Below are 23,110 nucleotides of genomic sequence, written 5' to 3'. Positions count from 1 at the left end.
GCCCCAGATAAAATCGACGAGTTTCTTCTGAATCTTGGTGGCAAATACAGGGGGCGGGGCCAAAGTGACCAACCGGTACCACAACATGGAGGCCACCAGGTGATTTACGACCAACGCTCGGCACCTGTAGGAAAGCACTCGGAGCAGTCCTGTCCAGCGCCCCAGCCGAGCGGTGACTTTCGCCTCCAACTCCTGCCAGTTTGCCGGCCAGGCTTCCTCAGCGGGGCTAAGGTGGACTCCCAGATAGAGGAGGTGCGTGGTGCTCCACGCAAAAGGTGTCATCTCCTCCGGCAGGGAGTCCACCCGCCACTGACCAACCAGGAGTCCGGAACATTTCTCCCAATTGATCCTCGCGGAGGACGCGGCAGAAAAGGTCTGCTGGCAGTCGCGCATCCTCCGCAAGTCAACGGGATCTGTAATTGCGAGGAGCACGTCGTCGGCGTAAGCCGAGAGGACGACCCGCATGGCCGGCTCGCGCAGAGCCAATCCCCTCAACCTCCTGTGAAGCAGGCACAGGAAGGGCTCCACGCAGATGGTATACAATTGGCCGGACATGGGGCATCCCTGACGCACTCCTCTCCCAAAGCGAAGGGGCGCCGTCAAGGACCCGTTAACTTTGACTAGACACTCTGCGGTGGCGTATAAAAGTCGGACCCGGGCCACAAAATGCGGCCCGAGTCCGAAAGCGCGCAGAGTCCCGAAAAGGTAATCGTGATCCACCCTGTCGAACGCCTTCTCCTGATCGAGGGAGAGAAAGGCGACCGACTGACCAGTCCTCTGGGAAAGATGGATCAGGTCCCGGACCAGGTGGATGTTGTCCTGGATGGACCGGCCCGGGACCGTGTAGGACTGGTCGGGGTGGATCATGTGGGCCAGCACGGAGCCCAGGCGGGTAGACATAGCCCGGGCAAAGATCTTATAATCCGTGCTGAGGAGGGAGACCGGACGCCAGTTTTTAAGCAGGCGGAGATCGCCCCTCTTCGGCAGCAGGACGATGACCGCCCTGCGCCACGAGAGGGGCATCTCCCCGGTCGCCAGGCTTTCCCCCAGGACCCGCGCGTAATCGTCCCCCAGGACGTCCCAGAACGCCCTGAGGAACTCCACGGTCAACCCATCCAGCCCTGGGGATTTGCCCCTTGAGAGCTGGTGGAGGGCACCAGTCAGCTCCGCCAACGTGAGCGGAGCCTCCAATCCTTCGGCGCCCTCCGGGCTGACCTGCGGCAGGTCCTCCCACAAAACTCTGCGCGCATCCTCGCTGGACGGATCCGGAGAGAACAACGCACTGTAATAAGTACGGACCAGGAGGCCCATTCCCTCCGGATCCGTGATGGAGGATCCGTCGTCGGCCAGCAGCTCAACGAGCTGCTTACGGACCCCCCGCCATTTTTCCAGCGAGTAGAAGAAGGGTGAGGCGCGGTCCAAATCTTCCAGGATCTGGATCCGCGACCTCACGTACGCGCCTCGGGACCCTTTGAGCTGCAGGTCCCTCAGCGCGCCCTTATTCTCTTTGTACGCCTGCCACAGGTCCGGGTCCGCGACGGCATGACCGAGGCGGGACTCCAAGTCGAGCACCTCCCTCTCAAGGCGCCCGATCTCGACTTCTCGCCTCTTGGTCGACCCCTTCGCGTACTCCTGACAGAAGACGCGGATGTGAGTCTTGCCCACATCCCACCATAGCCTCAAGGAGGGGAAGCCCCCCTGCTTCCTTCTCCAGTCGGCCCAGAATCGACAGAACGAGTCCCGAAATCGCTCGTCCTCCAGCAGCCGGTTGTTAAAGTGCCAGTACGCGGACCCCGCCCGCGTGCGGAGCGGAGTGAACTCCGCCCACACCAGGTGGTGGTCCGAGCACGGCACCAGTCGCATGGAGGCCGCCGAGACGCGGGAGACGTATGCCTGCGAAATGTAGAGGCGGTCGATTCGGGACCCTCCTCCTCCAGACCTCCACGTGAAGGCGCTGGAGTCGGGATGGAGATTCCGCCAGACGTCCAAGTTAAGGGAGCTGATCAGTCCCCTCAACTTCTCCACCGACGCTTGGCTGCGCTGGGGACCGGAGCGATCCCCCACCTCGAGGGTGCAGTTAAAATCCCCCCCCGAGGATGATGCACTCGCCGCTATCGATGGAGCTCAAGAGAGCGGACACTTCTTCAAAGAAGCACGCTTGCAACGCGCCGGGCCTGGGCGCGTACACGTTCACAAAGTGGAGCGGCACGCTACCCAGGCGAACGGCAAGGTGGAGCAAGCGGCCTGGCACTAGCTCCTTGACCCCCAAGATCTCCGGCTGAAAAGTTGGGGCCAACAAGATAGCCACCCCACTAGAAATAGGGGTGAGGTGACTCATGTAGACCCCACCCTGCCACTCCAGGAGCCAGGTGGCTTCGTCTCCCGGAACGGTGTGGGTTTCCTGCAGAAAGCTCACCGCGTATCTCCCTTCCCTAAGGACTGAGAGATTGTGAAATCTGCGATGAGACCCCCTGCTGCCGTTGATGTTGAGGCTGGCTATGGTTATCTTCATGTCAAAGGTACTTAAAACCCGTCACCAACAGCTCACTGTGAGGAGGGAGTGGAAGTGCACCTGGCCTTCCACTCCCCCAGCAACCCATTGAGGAACACATTAATCCGGCGCCTCTCAACCAGTTTCACGCCCGCGCGCTTGCCTGTTATCTTCAGGGCAGCACGGACGAACTGGATGATCAGCGCCAGATTCGACCAGCAGTCGAGGGCCAGCTGAACTTTATTGCGGCAGCCCCTGCAAACCGCGAGGAAATCCCGGAGTTCCGCCGTGGGGATGAGAGGAGATTTGGTGGGAGGCACGAGGGACTCCACCACCTCACTGGTGATGGAATCAAGATCATCCTCCGTGCCCCACAGCGAATCCCCATCCTCCTCCGGGTCGCCACCGCCAGCGGCCGACACATCCACCACACACTGTGGGGCGGACGTCCCGGCCGCGCCAGCTGGTCCCGCCTCCGTCACGATCCCACCCCCAGGATCGATGGCGGAGGAGTCCTCTCTGGGTTCTATTGTAAAACTGGAGCCTGTGGGCGCCAGCAGCCCAGGACCCCCCTCCACCTCCGTCCCCAGGCCGGGTGGTCCAGGGGAGACATAAGAACCCGACTCCGGAAATCCAGCCGGAGCCGAGACCGGAGGCGGAGAGAGGAGGCCATCTCCCGCTCTGCCAGCACCCACAAGTCCAGCAGATGGGGCAGCATTCTCAGTTTTCACCAGGTCGGGTGTCTCCTGATTGGTGGTGGACTCCGGCTGGGAGGGCTCACCCTCTGGGGCGTCGCCCTCCCCTTCATTCAGGGCACCCGACCCAGTAGCAGTGGCGGAATGGGCGGCGTCCCCAGGCTCCCCCACCACAAGCAGGGCCCCACTTACTCCCTCAGGAGGGGCCTCATGTACCGGGGCCTTCCCCTCCCCTCCATCCTGAGGAATAGGGAGCTCCTGCCCGGACTTTGCAGCCTTGGTGTTGGCGATAGGGGGAACCTGAGGATCCGAAACAGGAGGCAGCTCCCCTCCAACAGATGGGCCCTGCACCTCAGGGCCCTGTGTTATTTCTGTGGAGGGGTGCCTTCTCCTCTTTTTCCCACTAGGGCGCGGAGGCTCAGAGACCTCCATGTCATCAGAGGCCTCCGCCTCCGCACCCTTCTTTTCCTTTTTAGTCACCCTGGGCCTGAGCCCAGCCCTGGGACAGGTGGATTCCATGGGAATGGGCTTTGGGCTGAGCTCAGGCTCGGGTTGAGTCAAAGTGTCCAGGGGACGCGCCTCATGATGCTTCTTTTATCCCCGCGTCTTCCTTCTGCTCGGACGGACGCTCCCCTCCCCGCCAGAGGCTGTAAAAACCACAGCCTCCGGAACCGACTGAGCGGCGTCTATTGGATGTGTGGGGGGAGTGGGAGGAGGTGCTGTGGAACCACTCTGGGCCGCCGAGGTGGAGCTGGCGGCCGGGAGGTTGGGGCAGTTCTTACGAACATGCCCCACCCCCTTGCAGACATGGCACCGCGCCCCATCCGAGGCCCAGAAGACGCGGTAGGCCGTCCCCTGAAACTCTATACCGAAGTGGCCCTCCAAGACCTCCTCCCGCGCCAGCTGCATGAATAGCTGGCGACGGAAGGAGTACACATGTCGGAGGCTGTGCTCCCGAAGACCGAGCGGGACTGGGGTGATCCCCAACCTCACCTCCCCCAGATGGTGCAGGTGGGGGAGGAGGAGCTCATCAGAAATGAAGGGTGGGACGTTCGACAAGGTTACCCGATGTGCAGTGGCCCCCAGAGGGTCCACTGGCAGGAAAATCCCACCCACTGTGAGCCCCGTACTTAGGGCGAGGGACACAGCCCGCTCGGTCTTCAGGAAGAACACAGCCTTCCCATACATCTTTGAGGCTGCAACAATGGCCGAGGGGCCGACAACCACGGCCATTGCCTTAACACACTCATCCTAATATGACATTTGAGGCTTGTAACTCTTCACCCCATGCTTTGATGTTAAGATTTTAAATGATGACGGGGCCACAGGAGCAGCTGTCGCAGCTGCTGCAGCATAGGAGAGCCCCGCCACCGGAGAGGACTGAGAAGTCATGGGGTATAAGAGTTACAGGCACTTTGCTGAGAGAAAAAAAAAGAGCAAATACAATAAATCAAAAAAGCAACATTTAAAGGATGCAGCACAGGGGAAGAGGCTGAGGGAGAGGAAGGCCAGGAGGAATCAGTCTTTGTTGGTATTTTAAAGAAGTCTTGTAGCTGGTCTTCCAGTTGGGAGGGTGGGGTGATGTCTTCACCTGGGTCAGCTGTAAGCTGCCAAGGCACACGCCTCCTTCGATGTTCAGATAAGAGAAAAGAGAAGTCTCTTCACCTGGGCAGCTCCAGCTGTCCCAGGCTTAGTAGTTGGGGTGGGGAGGGAGCTCCCTATCCAAAGATGTTAAACACAGGAGCTCCCTATTGAACAATGCAGCCCCACCCAAGGTCTTCAGGTCTCTTCTTTCCCCATCCCCAATAATCAATGAAAAAGACTTCAGGATAAAACAAACTCACAAAAGAGCTTCCAGTTTTTCCAGTTTTCTGCCTTCCTTCCTTTGTTGAAATTTGGAATAAACTTTTGTTTCAGTTTGAATTTCCCTCTTGCAGCAGTCACACAGCCTGCAGCCTCCAACCTCTGCACACAGCCACAGTCAGCTGCACCTCATTGATGCACTCAGGCTCCCAAATCAGAGAGCAGCCAATCCCAGTTTTTTTTTTGTCATCTCGCATTTTTATTCTTACCATTAATACACTTATTTGAAAACAATATACAGAATAAACATAACAAATGCAGTCAAACCTTCACTGTCAGACCCGGAGACCATGTCTACAGTCAGTGTTTTACTCTGGTGTGTAAACAAAACTCTGCCCAGAAATTATGGTCGAAGACTAGGAATAACTGCCTTTGCCCTAGCCACAGAGTTAAGAACGTCACGTGCCATTGCAGACCAATCCCAGTGCTGTACCTGTCCTGGGAGTGTTTGATGGGGACAGTGTGGAGGGAGCTTTACTCTGTATCTAGCCCATGTTGTACCTGCCCTGGGAGTGTTTAATGGGACAGTGCAGAGGGAGCTTTACTCTGTATCTAACCCATGTTGTACCTGTTCTGGGAGTGTTTAATGGGACAGTGTAGAGGGAGCTTTACTCTGTATTTAATCCATGCTGTACCTGCCCTGGGAGTGTTTGATGGGGACAGTGTAGAGGGAGCTTTACTCTGTATTTAACCCATGCTGTACCTACCCTGGGAGTGTTTGATGGGGACAGTGTGGAGGGAGCTTTACTCTGTATCTAGCCCATTTTTTTTTTTCTTTTTTTTTACAAGGTGACCTTTATACCCCAGGCCCCTTTTATATTTTTCACATCGAGGGGGCCTTTATCCCTCAGGCCCCCTTTATGTACATATTTACAGTTATAAAATAACTTTATTAAAACAGATAAATAAACAAAAAACTCAAATTAAAATGCCATTCTCGGCGTCGACGATGCACTCCAGTCCCTGCGGTGCCCACCGGTCGCGGAAGGCCTCAAGCGTACCGGCGGACACCGCATGCTCCTTTTCCAGGGACACCCGGGCGCGAACGTAACCGCGGAAGAGGGGCAGGTATCTAGCCCATGTTGTACCTGCCCTGGGAGTGTTTAATGGGACAGTGTAGAGGGAGCTTTACTCTGTATTTAACCCATGCTGTACCTGCCCTGGGAGTGTTGATGGGACATTGGTTGCCTGAATTAGGACATGTTCCATTATCTGGCACAAGCATTGGTTGCATTGATGTGTCTCAGTCTCTATCGTCTAACACTGTTTGTTTCTGTTAGTGTGAATGTCCTATAACTAGCTGTCTGTACTGTTACAGATCTTATGGATCAAATGGCAACATCTCGGAGTTACAAAAAGCTGCTGTATGCATGGGAAGGGTGGCACAACTCCGCAGGAATCCCACTGAGAAACAAGTACACAGAATTTGTTACGATGAGTAATAAAGCCTCACAACTGGATAGTAAGTGACTTTATCTAATCAAAATAGATCCCAAATAGCAGTCAGGCCATGGCTGCTGACTCTGAGGAACTGGTTGACAACAATGTTGAAAAACCCTCTGTATTTTTGTCAAACCAGGAATAATGGGACAGGCTATATTGCTTATTGAAAGCACAAATGTTTTTCAATTGATTTTCTCAAGCATGCTTTATCTCACCCTGAATATTTTGCCCTTCTCTTGGGAAAGCACTAACGTTAGGAGGAGATCTCTAACCCCCTCAGGAAGGGTAGGAGAGTGGGGTGGGAGGGGATTAAAACAGAAAACTAGAAACCTAACTCCAACCCACTTCTGGATTTACAGGAGGGCTGAGTTATTTAAATATTTTAATGAGGTGGCCTGCCTCAGATTTGAGCAGTATTTTAAATTTGATGGCTGTGGGTAAACCAGCAGCTGAATGAGGTGAGATGGGCTGGATCCAGCAGGTAAGGGCCTTTCCAGCACTCCTTGCGGCCAGGAGGAGCAGGAGTGCTTTCCCCAACCCCACAAATTTCCCACTCCACGTGATCAGACCTGCATGCTCAACTTCCTTTGCAATCGGACCCCCACCCAGCTATTGGAGGCCCACAATCAGGCCTTGCAATCCACACATGATCGCCCTTGTCCCTGATCTCTCTGCAAACCCCACCAATGATCTTGTTAGCCCCGCTGACCAATCTCTCCATTCCCCCAATCTCTCCAGCCCCTGCTCTTTCCATGGTCCCCCCTGTACTGATCTGCCCCCTACCCCAAGCCATGATCTCTCATTCTCTCCTCTCTATTCCCCAGCTGTGGCCTGGTGCCACAGGCCTTCCCACCCGACAGCTGACCAGCCTCTCAATCTGGCCAGGAAATGGATTCCAAAAATGTAAATAAGGTTCTGCTGTTGAAGTTGCCCAGACCTCAGGGAAGCAGCGTTATCAGGTTTCCTGGCTGCTATACCTCCCCTCTCCCTCCCCCACCTCCCTGTCAATATCAGGGTCTATTAGTAACCCATGTTGGTGTGGGACTGGATTCACATACAGATCATAGAACCATAGAAAAAATACGGCACAGAAGGAGGCCATTCAGCCTGTCATGTCCGTGCCGGCTGAAAAAAATAGCCGCCTAATCTAATCACACCTTCCAGCACCTGGTCCGTAGCCTTGCAGGTTACAGCACTTCAGGTGCAGGTCCAGGTACCTTTTAAAAGAATTGAGGGTTTCTGCCTCCACCACCATTCCTGGCAGTGAATTCCAGACACCCACCACCCTCTGGGTGAAAAAACATTTCCTCATGTCCCCTCTAATCCTTCTACCAATCACCTTAAATGTGCCCCTGGTAATTGACCTCTCCGCGAGGGGAAACAGGTACTTCCCGTCTACTCTATCTAGGCCCTTCATAATTTTGTAAACCTCAATTAAGTCACCCCTCAGCCTCCTCTGTTCTAAGGAAAACAACCCGAGCCTATCCAATCTTTCCTCATAGCTGGAACTTTCAAGCCCTGGTAACATTCTTGTAAATCTCCTCTGTACTCTCTCCAGAGCAATTATGTCCTTCCTGTAATGTGGTGCCCAGAACTGTATGCAGTACTCCAGCTGTGGTGTAACCAGCGTTTTATAAAGTTCCAGCATTACATCCCTGCTTTTGTATTCTATACCTTGGCCAATAAAGCAAAGCATTCCATTTGCCTTCTTTGCCACTTTATCTACCTGTCCTGCCACCTTCAGGGACTTGTGGACATCCACTCCAAGGTCTCTCACTTCTTCTACCCCTCTCAGTATCCTCCCATTTATTGTGTATTCCTTTGCTTTATTTGCCCTCCCCAAATGCATTACCTCACACTTCTCTGGATTGAATTCTATTTGCCACTTTTCCGCCCACAAAACCAAACCATTGATATCATTCTGAAGTCTACAACAATCCTCTTCACTATCAACTACATGGCCAATTTTTGTGTCATCAGCAAATTTCCTAATCATGCCTCCCACATTTAATTCCAAATCATTAATATATACCACAAACAGCCACTGATACTGTTCAAGAGAAAATGACAAACAAGTTTCCATTCCTACACTGGAAGGTAGCAGACCTCCTCACTGAACTTAAATTATTCAGGCGGGGAATGGAACTGTGTTTACTTGACTTCACCATTTCTGAGCCAGATAGACAAGCAATTAAAGTTAAGATTGCCATTGGGAAAGAAGGCCTCCTTAATTAATTAATTAATTGATTGATTAATCATAGATAGTCAGCATGGATTTGTTAAGAGAAGGTCACGTCTTACTAACTTAATTGACTTTTTTGAGGAAGTAGCAAGGAGGATTGTTGAGGGTAATGCAGTGGATGTGGTCTACATGGATTTTAGTAAGGCATTTGACAAGGTCCCGCATGGCAGACTGGTCTGTAAAATGAAAGCCCATGGGATACAGGACAATATGGCAGGTTGGATCCAAAATTGGCTCAGCGATAGGAAACAAAGGACAGTAGTCAACAGATGTTTTTGCGAATGGAAAGTGGTTTCCAGTGCTGATCCACAGGGCTCAGTGTCAGACTAGGAATTTTAAACAAAAGACTGGACACTGTTGCCTGTGAAACGAGTGCAGAGGGAGCTTTACTCTGTATCTAAACCATGGACATGAGAGAACCAGTTGGGCTTTTACAACAATTCAACAGCTTCATGGTCACTTTTACTGATCTGAGCTTTTTATTGGCAGATGTTTGGGGAAAAACACTGAATTCAAATTCTGAAAGTGCTATGGTGGAATTTGAACTCATGTTTTCTTTAATAGTAGTCCACCCATCTGGATTATTCATCCAGTAACATGACCATTACGACAACATATGCAGCATAGCCTAATGGGCAGGCCTTTGGCAAAGATAGGTAGCTACCATGATATTGGCTCCCCCTGTAGTGCAGTAAATGAGAGGCCCTTCCTCACTGTAGTGATAGCGCAGTGGACACTATGATCTTTCTCATCTTTCTTCAGATGGACAAACAGTTCTGTTCCTTGTTCCAAAGTTATGAGACTGCAACAGGTTGGCTTCGTCCAGCCTATGAGTGTGGTCGAAGATCTGACCGAGCCAACACCTCTCTTGCCGTGCCCTCAATGTCTGCACCCTGTTCAAGCCCCTCACTGTCTCCCATCCCCAAAATTCCAAACCCCCACTCAGTACAAATCCCACCTATGCACCCTTAAATTTGAACATGGATAAGCTTGTGAATACTTGTCACATGACTGAGTCATTCACCACCATGCCTGGCTGGATTGTATTAAGCAGTACCATGTCTCTCTTCTCCACATTCCAATTGTTCTGGGGAGTAAGAACAATCCCAGACTCTTATTCCTGATGAAAATTGGCTGCTCTGACTCTCTTTCTCAGTTCCTCCACCTCCCACGTTAAATGTCAAGTGTAAGGAGCTGATTTGTCCACCTTGAGGTGAACATTATCGATTCTGCTGCCTTAGCTGCCTCCTATTTTCTTGCTCCAAGCCCATCAGTTCCCCCCTGATCTCATACCACTCTAGTTTCTCCCTCACCTATCTCCCTGCGCTATCAAGCTTGGTTGCTCCCTGAGACCCACCTGCTGTGCCCTTGATCTCTCCCAGACCAGAGATTTAGCACATGAAGACTTCTCCCTGGCATCATCAACTGCATCATTTTCTTTACACTTCAAAACAGCCTTTGTCAAGCCCACCCTTAACCACCTATGTTTCTTGACTATTTGCTTCTCCTTAGCAACATCACCCTGGGGCCAGCCTCCATATGTATGCTGTCAACAGCAAGTTCTACCTCTCTTCCATCACTCCTGACCTCATGACAACTATGGTGCTGCATGATCACATGTGTAACATTTTCATTTTTTCCAACTTAGCAACAACAAGGCCAAAGCTAACCTTTTTGACTTGCAACAAATTCCGCACTATGGTACCAGATTCCATCTCCCTCCCTGCTCTCTCAGGTTGAGCCTGACAATGTCCAGTCTCGGTCCTATTTGACCCTGAGCTGAGCTTCAAACTGCATATCCTATCTGCCTATTTCTACCTGCACAATATTGCCCACCACCACTCCTGCACCAACCCCATCAATCTTCATTCATATCTTTTCCACTTCCAGGATAGACTACTCCAACACTCAGCTGGATAGCTTCCCACTGTATGCATCGCAAGTGTCCCAAAGCTTTGCTACCCTTGTCCTATCCCAATCGAAGTCCTGCTTCCCTATCACAAATAAATCAACCCCAAACATCTTTGATTCTACTTTCATTGCTTGATTAAAGTTAGCACATTCTCTCTATCATGCTGCTCAAGCTCACCAGTTTTCTCCTCATTAGATCAGCAACAGTCTCTCTATCTCTCTCTTTCTCTGTCCCTCCTTTGACCAAAATGGGGCCATTCTTCCTTTGATTTACCGCGTGATGAAGTTAGAACTCCACATTCTAACCTTTACTATCCATGTCCCCTATTAATGTCTCTCATTACACATTTACCGTACATTAGCACCTGCTGTTGTTCTAAGGGCCAATCTCAGTTCAACCCCATTGGGAGCTGATACTTCGAACTCACTGATTTTAAAGCTGTTTACCCCACTTGGTAATGTATGATTATGGACAGCAGGTTACCGGTGTCTTCTCCAGTGATTATTTAGAGGGATCAATTGTGAAAGTAGATCTACTATTTTATGCTTCTCCTCAGTTTCAACTGCATCATTTAGGGTTGCCATGTATATGTAATAAGTAGTCCAAGGCTTTCACCTTCTTCAATGATGAACAAAGTCTGATACTAATCTGTCTCAAATTATTTCTTGAACGGGATCTGGAATCCCATTCTAAACCTATTCAGCTCTCCACCTCTCTCTCCTCCTTTAAGACTCTTTATCACCTACCTTTTTGACCAAGTTTTTGTTCATCTTCCCTAATATCTCCTATGTGGCTCGAGGTCAATTTTTGTCTGATGACACTCCTGTGAAGCATCTTGGAACGTTTAAATAAGTTAATGGCACTATATAAATGCAAATTGTTGTTGTTAAGTGGTATGAATCTTCCATCCTCAGCCTTGTAATGACAGGTAATTGGCTTTGTTCACAGAATTTCAGGATACGGGAGCATATTGGAGATCCTGGTATGAATCAGAGACATTTGCAGAGGATCTTGAAAGGATCTACAACCAGCTCAAACCGCTCTACCTTAATCTTCATGCCTTTGTGAGGAGAAAGTTATATCTGAGATACGGACCCAAATACATCAATCTGAAAGGGCCTATTCCAGCACATCTATTGGGTAATTACTGTCAACTGAAAAGAGCTATTCCTTACAAACAAAGCAATTAAAATGAATTAATTATTAATTGAAGTTAATAAATAAAATGGACGTAAATATGTAGCATGGATGTGTATTAGTTACAAACAGATTATGGATCTCTAGCTGACAAGCCTACGTGATTGTTCTGGAGTCTCCAGTAGTTAAAGATTAAGATCGCAGACACTGCTGTGAGCAACAAAACTATTGGAAATGGAACAAAAACATGATGTTTGACTGAAAGCCAAGGTTGATAAGAACATAAGAAATAGGAGCAAGAGTAGCCCAGATGGCCTCTTGGGTCTGCTCTGCTATTCAAAAAGACCATGGGTGGAAGGACAATCCTAGCAACTACAGGCCAGTCAGTTTAACATCAGTGGTGGGTAAGGTTTTAGATAGAATAATCAGGGAAAAAATCAACAGACACTTGAAGAGGTTTGAGTTAATTAAGGACAGCCAGCACCAACTTGTAAAAAGCAGATCATGTTTGACTAATCTAATTGAATTTTTAAATGAAGTAACAGAGAAGGTTGATGAAGGGAATGCAGTAGATATTGTCTATATGGATTTTAAGAAAGCATTTGATAAAGCACCACATAAAAGGCTCAAGGAATAGGAGGGTCGGTGTCCAATTAGATAAAGAATTAGCTTAAGGACAGAAAACAGCAAGTCATGGTAAATGGTTATTTTTCAGACTGGAGGATGATAGACAGTGGTGTTCCCCAAGGGTCAGTACTAGGACCACTGCTTTTTTTGCTATATATACATGACTTGGATATTGGAATACAGAGTAGAATTTCAAAATTTGTTGATGAGACCAAACTTGGAGGAGTGGCAAACAGTGAGGATGATACGAACTGCCTGCAACTGGATATAGATAGTCTGGCAGAATGGACAGACAAGTGGCAGATGAAATTTAATACAGGGAAGTGTGAGGTGATGCGTTTTGGCAGAAGGGATAGGGTGAGGCAATATAGACTTAATGACACAGTTCTAAAGAGTGTGCAGGAACAGAGGGACCTGGGGGTGCATGTGCATCTTTCTTTGAAGGTGGCAGGACATATTGAGAGAGTGGTTAGCAAAGCACATGAGATCTTGGACTTCATAAATAGAGGCATACAGTACAAAAGGAGCAAAGTTATATTGAACCTTTATAAAGCTCTGGTTCGGCCCCAACTGGAGTATTGCATCCAGTTTTGGTCACCACACTTTAGAAAGGATGTGAGGGTCCCTGAGAGGGTGCAGAGGAGATTTACCAGAATGGTTCCAGGGTTGGGGGGTTTTCGCTACAAGGTCAGGTTGGAAAAACTGGGTTTGTTCTCCCTGGAGTAAAGGAGATTGAGGGGAGATTTGATAGAAGTGTACGAGATTATGAATGGCTTAGATATGGTAGATAAGGAAAAACTGTTCCCATTAACTGATGGTACAAGGACTAGGGGACACAGATTGAAAGTTTTGGGCAAGAGATGCAGGGGGAATGTGGGGAAGAACTTTTTTTACGCAGTGAGTGATAGTCACCTGGAACTCGCTGCCCACAAGGGTGGTGGAAGCAGAGACAATCAATGATTTCAAAAAGAAATTGGATGGGCACTTGAAAGAAATAAACTTGCAGGACTGCGGGGATCGAGCAGGTGAGTGGGACTGACTGGATTGCTCTGCAGAGAGCTGGCATGGACTCGATGGGCTGAATGGCCTCCTTCTAAGCCGTAAATGACTCTATAATTCTACGACTCTTGACTTCACCTCCACGTTCCTGTCCTATCTCCTCATATCCCTTGATTACCTTAGCATCCAAAAATCTATTGATCTCAGCCTTGAATATACTGAATGATGGAGCATCCAGAACCCTCTGGGGTAGAGAATTCCAAAGATTCAGGACCTGAAGAAATTTCTCCTCATTCTCAGTCCGAAATGACCGTTCCCTTATTATGAAACTATGTCCCCTAATTCTAGACTCTCCAGCCTGGGGAATCAATGTATCAGCATCTACTCTGTTAAGCCCTCTTAGAATCTTAAATGCTTCACAGAGATCACCTCTCATTTCTCTAAACTCCAGAGAGTATAAACCTATTCTACTCAATTTCTCCCCATAGGACAAAACTCTTATCCTAGGAATCAATCTACAGAACCTTTATTGTACTCCTTCCAAGACAAATGTATCCTTCCTTAGGTACAGAGACCAAAACTGTACACAGTACTCCAGGTGCGGCCTCACCAAAGTACTGTACAATTGCAGCAAGCCTTTCTTAACTATTGTACTCCAACTCTCTTGCAATAAAGGCCAACATACCAATTGCCTTCCTAATTGCTTGACATCCCTACATATTAATATGCTGAGTTTCATGTACAAGCATAACCAAATACTTCTGAAGACCAACATGTCACAGTCTCTCCACATTTAATAAATATTCTGCATTTCTATTCTTCCTGCAAAGTGAATAACCTCACATTTCCCCACATTATATTCCATTTGCACCTTCTTGCCCGCTCACTTAACCTGTTTATATCCCTTCGCAGCAGTTTTGTGTCTTTCTCACAGCTTACGTTCGCACCTAGCTTTGTATCATCAGCAAACTTGGATACATTACTCTTGATCCCTTCGTCTAAGACATTAATATAGATTGTAAGTAGTTGAGAGTCCAGCACTGAAACTTGCGGCACTCCACTAGTAACGGCCTGCCAACTTGAACATGACACATTCTGTTCGAATATATTACCCCCAACTCCATGAGTAGCAACAACCTTTCATGTGGCATATTATCAAATGCCTTTTAGAAATACAAATACATGAAATCCACAGGTTCCCCTTTATTTATCCTGCTAGTTACATATTTATTTATTTATTTTATTTAGAGATACATCACTGAAACAGGCCCTTCTGCCCACCGAGTCTGTGCCGACCAACAGCCACCCATTTATTCTAATCCTACATTAATCTCATATTCCTACCACATCCTCTGAATTCCCCTACCTACCTACACTAGGGGCAATTTACAATGGCCAATTTACCTATCAGCCTGCAAGTCTTTGGCTGTGGGAGGAAACCGGAGCACCCGACGGAAACCCACGCGGTCACAGGGAGAACTTCCTCAAAGAACTCTAATAGATTTGTCAAACATGATTTCCCTTTCATAAAACCATGCGGATTCTGCCTAATCATATTATGGTTTTCTAAATGTCATATTACCACTTCATTAATAATGGATTCCAGCACTTTCCAGATGATTGATGTCAGACTAACTGGCCTTTAGTTCCCTGTTTTCATTTTCCCTCCTTTTGGAACAGCAGTGTGACATATGCTACCTTCCAACCCACTGGAATCGTTCTAGAACTTAGGGAATTTGGAAAATCAGAACCAGTGCATCCACCATCTCGGCAGCTGTCTCTTTTAGACCCCAGGATGTAGGCCATCAGGTCTGGGGGATTTGTTGGCTTTTCATCATATTAATTTATCCAGTACTTTTTCTGTCTAATATTAATTACTTTAAGTTCCTCACTCTCATTAGACCCTTGGTTCCCCATTATCTCTGGTATGTTTTTGTGTCGTCAACTGCCAAGACAGACACAAAGTATTTGTTTAATATCTTTGCCATTTCCTTATTCCCCATTATAATTTCTCCTGTCTCAGCCTCTAAGGGACCCCATGTTTATTTTTGCCATTCTCTTCCCTTTTACATACTTTTAGAAGCTCTTGCAATCTGTTTTGATTTTTATTTTCTCTCAAAATCTCATTCTATTTCTCTCTCTATCAATCTTCTGGCCATCCTTTTGCTGATTTCTAAAACTCTCCCAATCTTCAGCCTTACTACTCTTCTTGGCAATATTATAAACATCTTTTTTAAAATGTATTACTGTCCTTAATCTTTTATCATTCAATTGGGCAATGAACAGTGTGTGCACTTTCCAAGGGCATAGGCAGGAGATGCACAATGCAGATGGATATTGCAGGCAATCAACGATGGGAGAGTGGGAGCAGGGCAATTGAAGTTGGAATGTTATGTGCTGAAGCTCCTGGAATATGTCCAACCAGGGTTGGCAGCTCTAGTTGATTGCAATCCGCAGTTGATTGATTTAATTTAAGTAGCGTTTATTAATTTGCTTTCTTGAGGCCTCTGCTTCTGAAATCCTCACCCATACTTCTGCTAAGGGAGTAGAAACATAGAAAATAGGAGCAGGAGTAGGCTATTCGGCCCTTCGGGCCTGCTCGGCCATTCAAAAAAGATCATGGCTGATCGTCTAATTCAGTACCCTGTTCCCACTTTCTCCCCATATCCCTTGATCCCTTTGGCATTAAGAAATATATCTATCTCCTTCTTGAATATATTTAATGACTTGGCCTCCACTGCCTTCTGTGGTAGAGAATTCCACAGGTTCACCACCATCTGAGTAAAGAAATTTCTCATCTCAGTTCTAAATGACATACCCTGTATCCTGAGACTGTGACCCCTGGTCCTGGACTCCCCAGTCATCGGGAACATCCTCCCTGCATCTAACCTGTCTAGTCTTGTTAGGATTTTATACGTTTCTATGCGATCGCCTCTCATTCTTCTAAACTCTAGTGAATATAGGCCTAGTTGACCCAATCTCTCCTCATACGTCAATCCTGCCATCCCAAGAATCTGCCTAGTAAATCTTCTTTGCACTCTCTCCAAGGCAAGAACATCCTTCCTCAGATAAGGAGACCAAAACTGCACACAATACTCCTGATGTGGTCTCACCAAGGCCCTGTATAACTGCAGTAAGACATCCTTGCTCCTGTACTCAAATCCTCTTGCAATGAAGGTCAACATACCATTCGCCTTCCTAATTGCTTGCTGCACCTGAGTGCTTGCTTTCAGTGACTAGTGTACAAGGATACCCCAGGTCTCGTTGTACCTCCCCCTTTCCCAATCTATCACCATTCAGATAATAATCTGCCTTTCTGTTTTTACAACCAAAATGGATAACCTCACATTTATCCATGTTGTACTGCATCTGCCATGCATTTGCCCACTCACCCAACTTGTCCAAATCACATTGGAGTCTCTTTGCATCCTCCTCACAGCTCACATTCCACCTCCCCCCACACCGCCCGCACCCCCCCCCCCCCCACCCCCCACCCCACCAGCTGTGTGTCATCTGCAAACTTGGAAAAGTTACAATTAGTTCCCTCACCCAAGTCATTAATATATATTGTGAATACCTGGGGCCCAAGCACTGATCCCTGCAGTACCCCACTAGTCACTGCCTGCCACCTGGAAAAAGACTCGTTTATTCCGACTCTCTGTTTTCTCTCTGTTAACCAATTCTCAATCCATGTCAGTATATTACCCCCAATCCCATGTGCTTTAATTTTGCACATTAACCTCTTATGTAAGACCTTATCAAAAGCCTTCTGAAAATCCAAATACACCACATCCACTGGTTCCCCCTTATCTATTCTACTAGTTACATCCTCAAAAAACTCCAGTAGATTTGTTAAGCATGACTTCCCTTTTGTAAACCCATGCTGACTTTGCCCAAACCTATTTATGCTTTCTCGGTGTTCTGCTATCACATCATTTATAATAGGGGGAGTGGTAGTATAGTGAGTATATTACTGGTCTTGTACCCCAGAGCTGTGCATTCAAATCCCACCGTATTAGCTGGGGTAGTTAACTTAATAAATGTGGATTAAAAAGCTGGTTTCAATCTGATGATGATAGAATTATTGTGTTTTTGTAAAAACCCATTTGGCTCAATAATATCCTTTAGGGAAGGAAATTTATGGCCCTACCCTGTCTGGCCTACATGTGACTCCAGACCCACAGTAATGTGGTTGTCTCTTAACTGCCTTCTAAAACGGTCTAGCAAGCCATTCAGTTGCAATCAAGAAACTGGCTTGATACCATTTTCTCAAGGGGAATTAGGGGACGGCCATAAATGCTGGCCTTGAATGAATGAAAAAAAGACATGACTATTCCTAAATTGCATCAAGTCCATGTCTGCTCATCTTCTTTGTGTCCTCTGACCTACATTGGCTCCTGGTCTCTGAGCACTGTGATTTTAAAAGTTTCATTCGTATGTTCATATCCCTCCTTGGGATCACCCCTCCCTATCTCTGTACCTCGCCCAGCCCCACAACCCTTGGAGAACTCCATTCTGCCCCAATTCCTTCAGTTATCTAGGTCCTAATTTTTGAAATCCCCTCTTTAAATCTCACCCCTTCTCTTCCTCTCTCTCATAGGAACACAGGAACAGGCGGACGGCATTTGAGCCCCTCAAACCTGTTCCTCCATTCAATGAGATCATGGCTGATCTGCGACCTAACTCCATATCCCTTTGCCCCTTATCCCCTAATACCTTTGATTAACAAAAATCTATCAATCTGATAGTTAAAATGAACAATTAATCTAGCATCAATTGCCATTTGTGGACGAGTTCCAAACTTCTACCACCTTTTGTGTGTACGAGTGTTTCCTAACTTCACTCCTGAAAGATCTGGCACTGATTTTTAGACTGTGCCCCCTAGTCCTAGACTCCCCAACCAGCAGAAATAGTTTCTCCTCCTTTAAGACACACCTTAAAGCTTATTTATTCGATCAAGCTTTTGGTGACCTGTCCAAAGGCCTCCTTCTTTGTCTCAGTGTTAGATTCTATCTGATTACACTCCTGTGAAGCACCATTGGCTATTTCACTATGCTAAAAGTTCTATAGTAATTTATATTGTTACTGTAGACAGAGAAGTCCGTTCTTTATCTTTCTCCTCCTTTCAGGTAACATGTGGGCCCAGCAATGGAACAACATCTATGAATTGATGGTCCCATTCCCAGACAAAGGCAATATAGATGTCACTGATACAATGGTTGAAAAGGTGAGTTGATTGTCTTGTCGGGTTCCACATACTAGCGATGTCGGGGCAATTAAAACTTTGCAATTCCAATCAGGAGTCTCAGACAAGAATGTGGGTGATTCATCCTCTATAAGGAAAAGTGGTGTAATGGTACCATCAGTGGTCTAACAATCCAGAGGCCCTAGCTAATGTTCTAGTGACTGGCATTCAAGTCCCACCAAGGCAGCTGACAGAATTCAAATTCAATTAATTAGTAAAAAAAATCTGCCAGGTAGTCTGTCTGATTTTATTTATTTTTACCTTTCTGTAGGGGTTTTATGTAAGAGTGACTTGCTAGGCTATTTCAGGAGGGCAGTTAAGAGTCAACCACATTGCTGTGGGTCTGCAGTCACATGGAGGCCAGACCAGCTAAGGATGGCAGATTTCCTTCCATAAAGGACATTAGTGAACCAGATGGGTTTTTATGACCATCCGGTAGTTTTGTGATCCCCATTACTGAGACTAGCTTTTTATTCCAGATGTTATTAATTAATTGAATCTGTTGTCCGTTGGTTTAGAATGCAATGTCACCAGACTCTTTTGGGAACATTCCCTGGGAGTTTCCAGGTATGCTCTGTCTGCAAACAGCAGGACAAATCCAATCCGGCCAATTAGCGCCCCATCAGTCTACTCTTAAACATCAGCAAAGTGATGTAGGGTATCGTTGACAGTGGTATCAAGTGACATTTACTCAGCAATAACCTGCTCATTGGTGCTCAGTTTGGGTTCTGCCAGAAACACTCAGCTCCAGATCACATTACAGCATTGATCCAAACATGGACAAAAAGTTGAATTCAAGAAGTGAGGTGAGAGTGACTGCCCTTAACTGGGCTAGCATATAAATACTGTGGCTAGAAGAGCTGGTAGGTTAGAGACGGAATTCTGCAGCAGGTACTCACCTCCTGACTTCCCAAAGGCTGTCCACCATCTACAAGGCACAAGTCAGGAGTGTGATGGTTTACTCTCCACTTGCCTGGATGAGTGCAGCTTCATATCCAGGACAAATCATCCCACTTGATCAACACCCCATCCACCACTTTAAAAATTCACTCCCTCCACCAGACAGTGGATCATGGCTACAGTGTGTACCATCTACAAGATGCACTGCAACAACTCACCAGGCCTCTTTCAATAACACCTTCCAAACCCACGACATCTACCACCTAGAAGGACAAGGGCAGCAGATGCATGGGAAAGCCACCACCTGCAAGTTCTCCTCCAAGCCACACGCCATCCTCATTTGGAACTATATCGCTATTCCTTCACTGTCGCTGGGTCAAAATCCTGGAACTCCCTTCCTAACAGCACTGTGGGTGTACCTACCCCACATGGACTGCAACAGTTCAAGAAGGCAGCTCACCACCACCTTCTCAAGGGCAATTCGGGATGGGCAATAAATGCTGACTTTGCCAGCGATGCCCGCATCACATGAACGATAAAGCAGAAGCAGCGATTATCTATTAATGGAATGAACTGGAAAATGCTAATAAGAATAAATCAAAAGGGAACCTGAAAGCACACAAACCAACATAAAATCACATGCACCACAACTCATTAAATTATGTGTGCTGTAGCACAGTTAAATGAGCACCAATCAAAGTCAATGGCGCAGTGGGAACGACAGAATCAATATACTTATAGGGCAATAGGCAGCAGTGAATGAAAATGCAAACAAGTAGAGCAGCAAATTTAAAATACATCAAAGGAGCAAGTGAATTAATGAATAGATCAACAAGAATACCAACTATGCCATCAATTAATGGAGTGGTGGGTGCACAAGGAATAATAAATTCATCGAGCAGCTAGCATACCAAAAAAATGAATCAATAAACTCAAACAGTTGTGAATCGATGAATTCTCAGTTGTTGAGTACATTCAAGACAGAGGTCAATAGATTTTTGAATACTAAGGGAATTAAGGGATATGGGGATAGTGCAGGAAGGTGGAATTGAGGTAGATATCAGCCATGAAGCTGAATGGCAGAGAACGTTTGAAGGGCCAAGTGGCCTCTTCCAGCCCCTATTTCTTATGCTGGTATAAATGAAGCAGTGGGAGCCAGTGAATTACTAGCTCCATAAATTAGAGGGTACATCAATAAATAAATCAGTGGAGCTACTGTGAGAGCATAAAAATCAAATAATTGAATGCAGTAGCAAGCATCAGAGAATAAATACATTTTTGGAGCAGCAGGTGCCAGAGAGTTAATACATTCACAGTTGCGCAGACACTGGAGATTAAATGAATGGAGCAGCAGGCACAGCAATTAATGAAGAAATGAAAGGTACAGCAGTCACTTCCTCATGAATAAATTAATTGGAAGAGCAGAGACACCAACAAATCAATAAAGTAATGGAGGAATGAGCACCAGTGAAGTTATACCTCCCGACCACTGTCCCCAACACTAACTGATTTCCACTGATTTTATTGGCATGGTTTTTAAAGTGTTACAACTACCAAGGTAGGTTTAAATAAAATACTAAAAGGTTGTTTCATTTAAAGTCGGTCAAAGATTAAGTTTGTGTTGAAGTCAGAGGATATTAGGGTCCTAGTTGAATGAGGTCAAAGGTCACAATGTGGGCCATGAGGCCTAAAGGATCATGGATGACAGATGTGGATTGCCCATGGGTTCCGCATGCTCCTTTTGGCTGCTGCAGCAATTCTGGGGATAGCCTCACTGTTCTTCTCCTGTAATTTTTCACAGAAATGGAACGCCACACACATGTTCAAAGTTTCTGAGGAGTTCTTCACCTCCCTGGGGCTCATCAAAATGCCTCAGGAATTCTGGGACTATTCGATGCTCGAGAAACCCGAGGATGGAAGGGAGGTTGTCTGCCATGCATCCGCCTGGGACTTCTATAACCGGAAGGATTTCAGGTTGGTTCCCGCCTCATAGAATGTGAAGATGATCAAAAAGAATAGGAATATCGATGGGCTGGATGAAGAAAGATTAAGGATCATCTAGCTTGCCTTCTACCATCCTGGTAGTTGTGAGTGACAATGCTGATTGAGCTGTTGCACAGCAGCTGTGGCTCAGGGGTAGTGCTCATGCCCCCTGAATCTGAAGGTTTGTGGTTCTAATACCACTCCAGATATCTGAGTGACAAAATCTAGGCTGGCATTTCAGTGAAGTGCTGCACTGTTTTAGACATGCTCTCTTTTGAATGAGATGTTAAACTAAACGTCTGGCCTGTCAGGTGTGTGTAAAATATTCCATGGTGCTATTTGAAGAAGAGTAGGGAGGTTTTCCCCAGTATCCTGGCCAACTTTGACCCCTCAACCAACGCTACCAAAACAGAATATGTGGGCATTTGTTTCATTGCTGTTTAAGGGGTCTTGTTGTGTGCAAATTAGCTCTAGCATTCCTTACATTATAACAATGACTAGCTTCAAATGTATTCATTGGTTGTGAACGGTGCTAGATAAATGCAAAGCCTTTGTATTTATGAGAAATTATTCACTGGTTCTTTGTTATTTATTCGTTTGTTCTGGAGGTAATCAAGAGCCACAGGTAAGGTGTCTGACCCTACTCCGACAGGCTACTTTAACCGTCCCTCCTCTGATTCCCCAGAATCAAACAGTGCACAACAGTCACTATGGAGCAGCTTTTCACAGTGCACCATGAAATGGGCCATGTGGAATACTATCTTCAGTACCAGGATCAACCAGTCAGCTTCAGGGGTGGAGCCAACCCAGGCTTCCACGAGGCAGTCGGAGATGTAATGGCGCTCTCGGTCTCCACACCCAAGCACTTGAAAGAAATCGGACTACTGGAAAACGTTGAAAATGATAACGGTAAGAGAAATCCTCACAGAACAGAAAGATGAGGGACAGATCAGGCTGTGGTTTAAGGGCAGTGGAAGCAGATTCAATAGCAACGTTCAAGAGGGAATTGAATATATACTAGAAAAGAAAACTATTTGCAGGACTATGCGGAAAAAGCAGGAGAGTGGGTCTAATTGGATAGCTCTTTCAAGCGACTTTGTAACTCTTTAAAGTAGAGTAGATAGGGAGAAACTTACAGGCGGGTCAGTAACCAGAGGACATGGATTTAAAAACCAGAGGGAAGATGAGAAAAGTTTTTCATGAGTTATGATCTGGAATATGCTGGCTGAAAGGAAGCTGATTCAATAGTAACCTTCAAAGGGGAATCGGATAAATACTTTCTGTTCAAGTGATACGCACCGAAATGGAGACAAGTTTTTATTATTATTGAGGGACCTAAGTGAAAAAAACCAACAAGCGTTCAAAGAAGGATGACCCCAAGATTGTGAAAACTAAGAGAGGACAAGGTACAACAGGCAATCAGTATTGGACAGTGCCAAGTCTGGATTTCAAAAGGCTGCAGGTAGTGTCATGCAGCAACATTTCATGACTATGCTTTTAAATGTAATGCTGAGGCAGTATTTTCCATCTTCTTGTGTAACTTCTCTTGGACATTGTGCCGTTTATCATGTTG

At 46.9% G+C, this 23,110-nt stretch overlaps 1 protein-coding gene across 1 annotated transcript in view; it reads left to right on the top strand.

Moving 5' to 3' along the window:
• ace (angiotensin I converting enzyme (peptidyl-dipeptidase A) 1) overlaps window positions 1–23,110 on the top strand; it is a 642,116-nt gene that overhangs the window by 90,634 nt on the left and 528,372 nt on the right. The window contains exons 4-8 of the mRNA XM_068013141.1: window positions 6,368–6,511; window positions 11,595–11,786; window positions 18,539–18,636; window positions 21,356–21,528; window positions 22,223–22,446. Coding sequence (XP_067869242.1) covers window positions 6,368–6,511; window positions 11,595–11,786; window positions 18,539–18,636; window positions 21,356–21,528; window positions 22,223–22,446 — 831 coding nt within the window. The remainder of the gene's footprint in view (window positions 1–6,367; window positions 6,512–11,594; window positions 11,787–18,538; window positions 18,637–21,355; window positions 21,529–22,222; window positions 22,447–23,110) is intronic.

This window comes from Heterodontus francisci, chromosome 33 (genome assembly GCF_036365525.1).
Source record: "Heterodontus francisci isolate sHetFra1 chromosome 33, sHetFra1.hap1, whole genome shotgun sequence".
Lineage (NCBI taxonomy): Eukaryota > Metazoa > Chordata > Chondrichthyes > Heterodontiformes > Heterodontidae > Heterodontus > Heterodontus francisci.
Note: the sequence above shows the minus strand (reverse complement) of the source record. Positions and strands in the feature narration are given on the sequence as shown.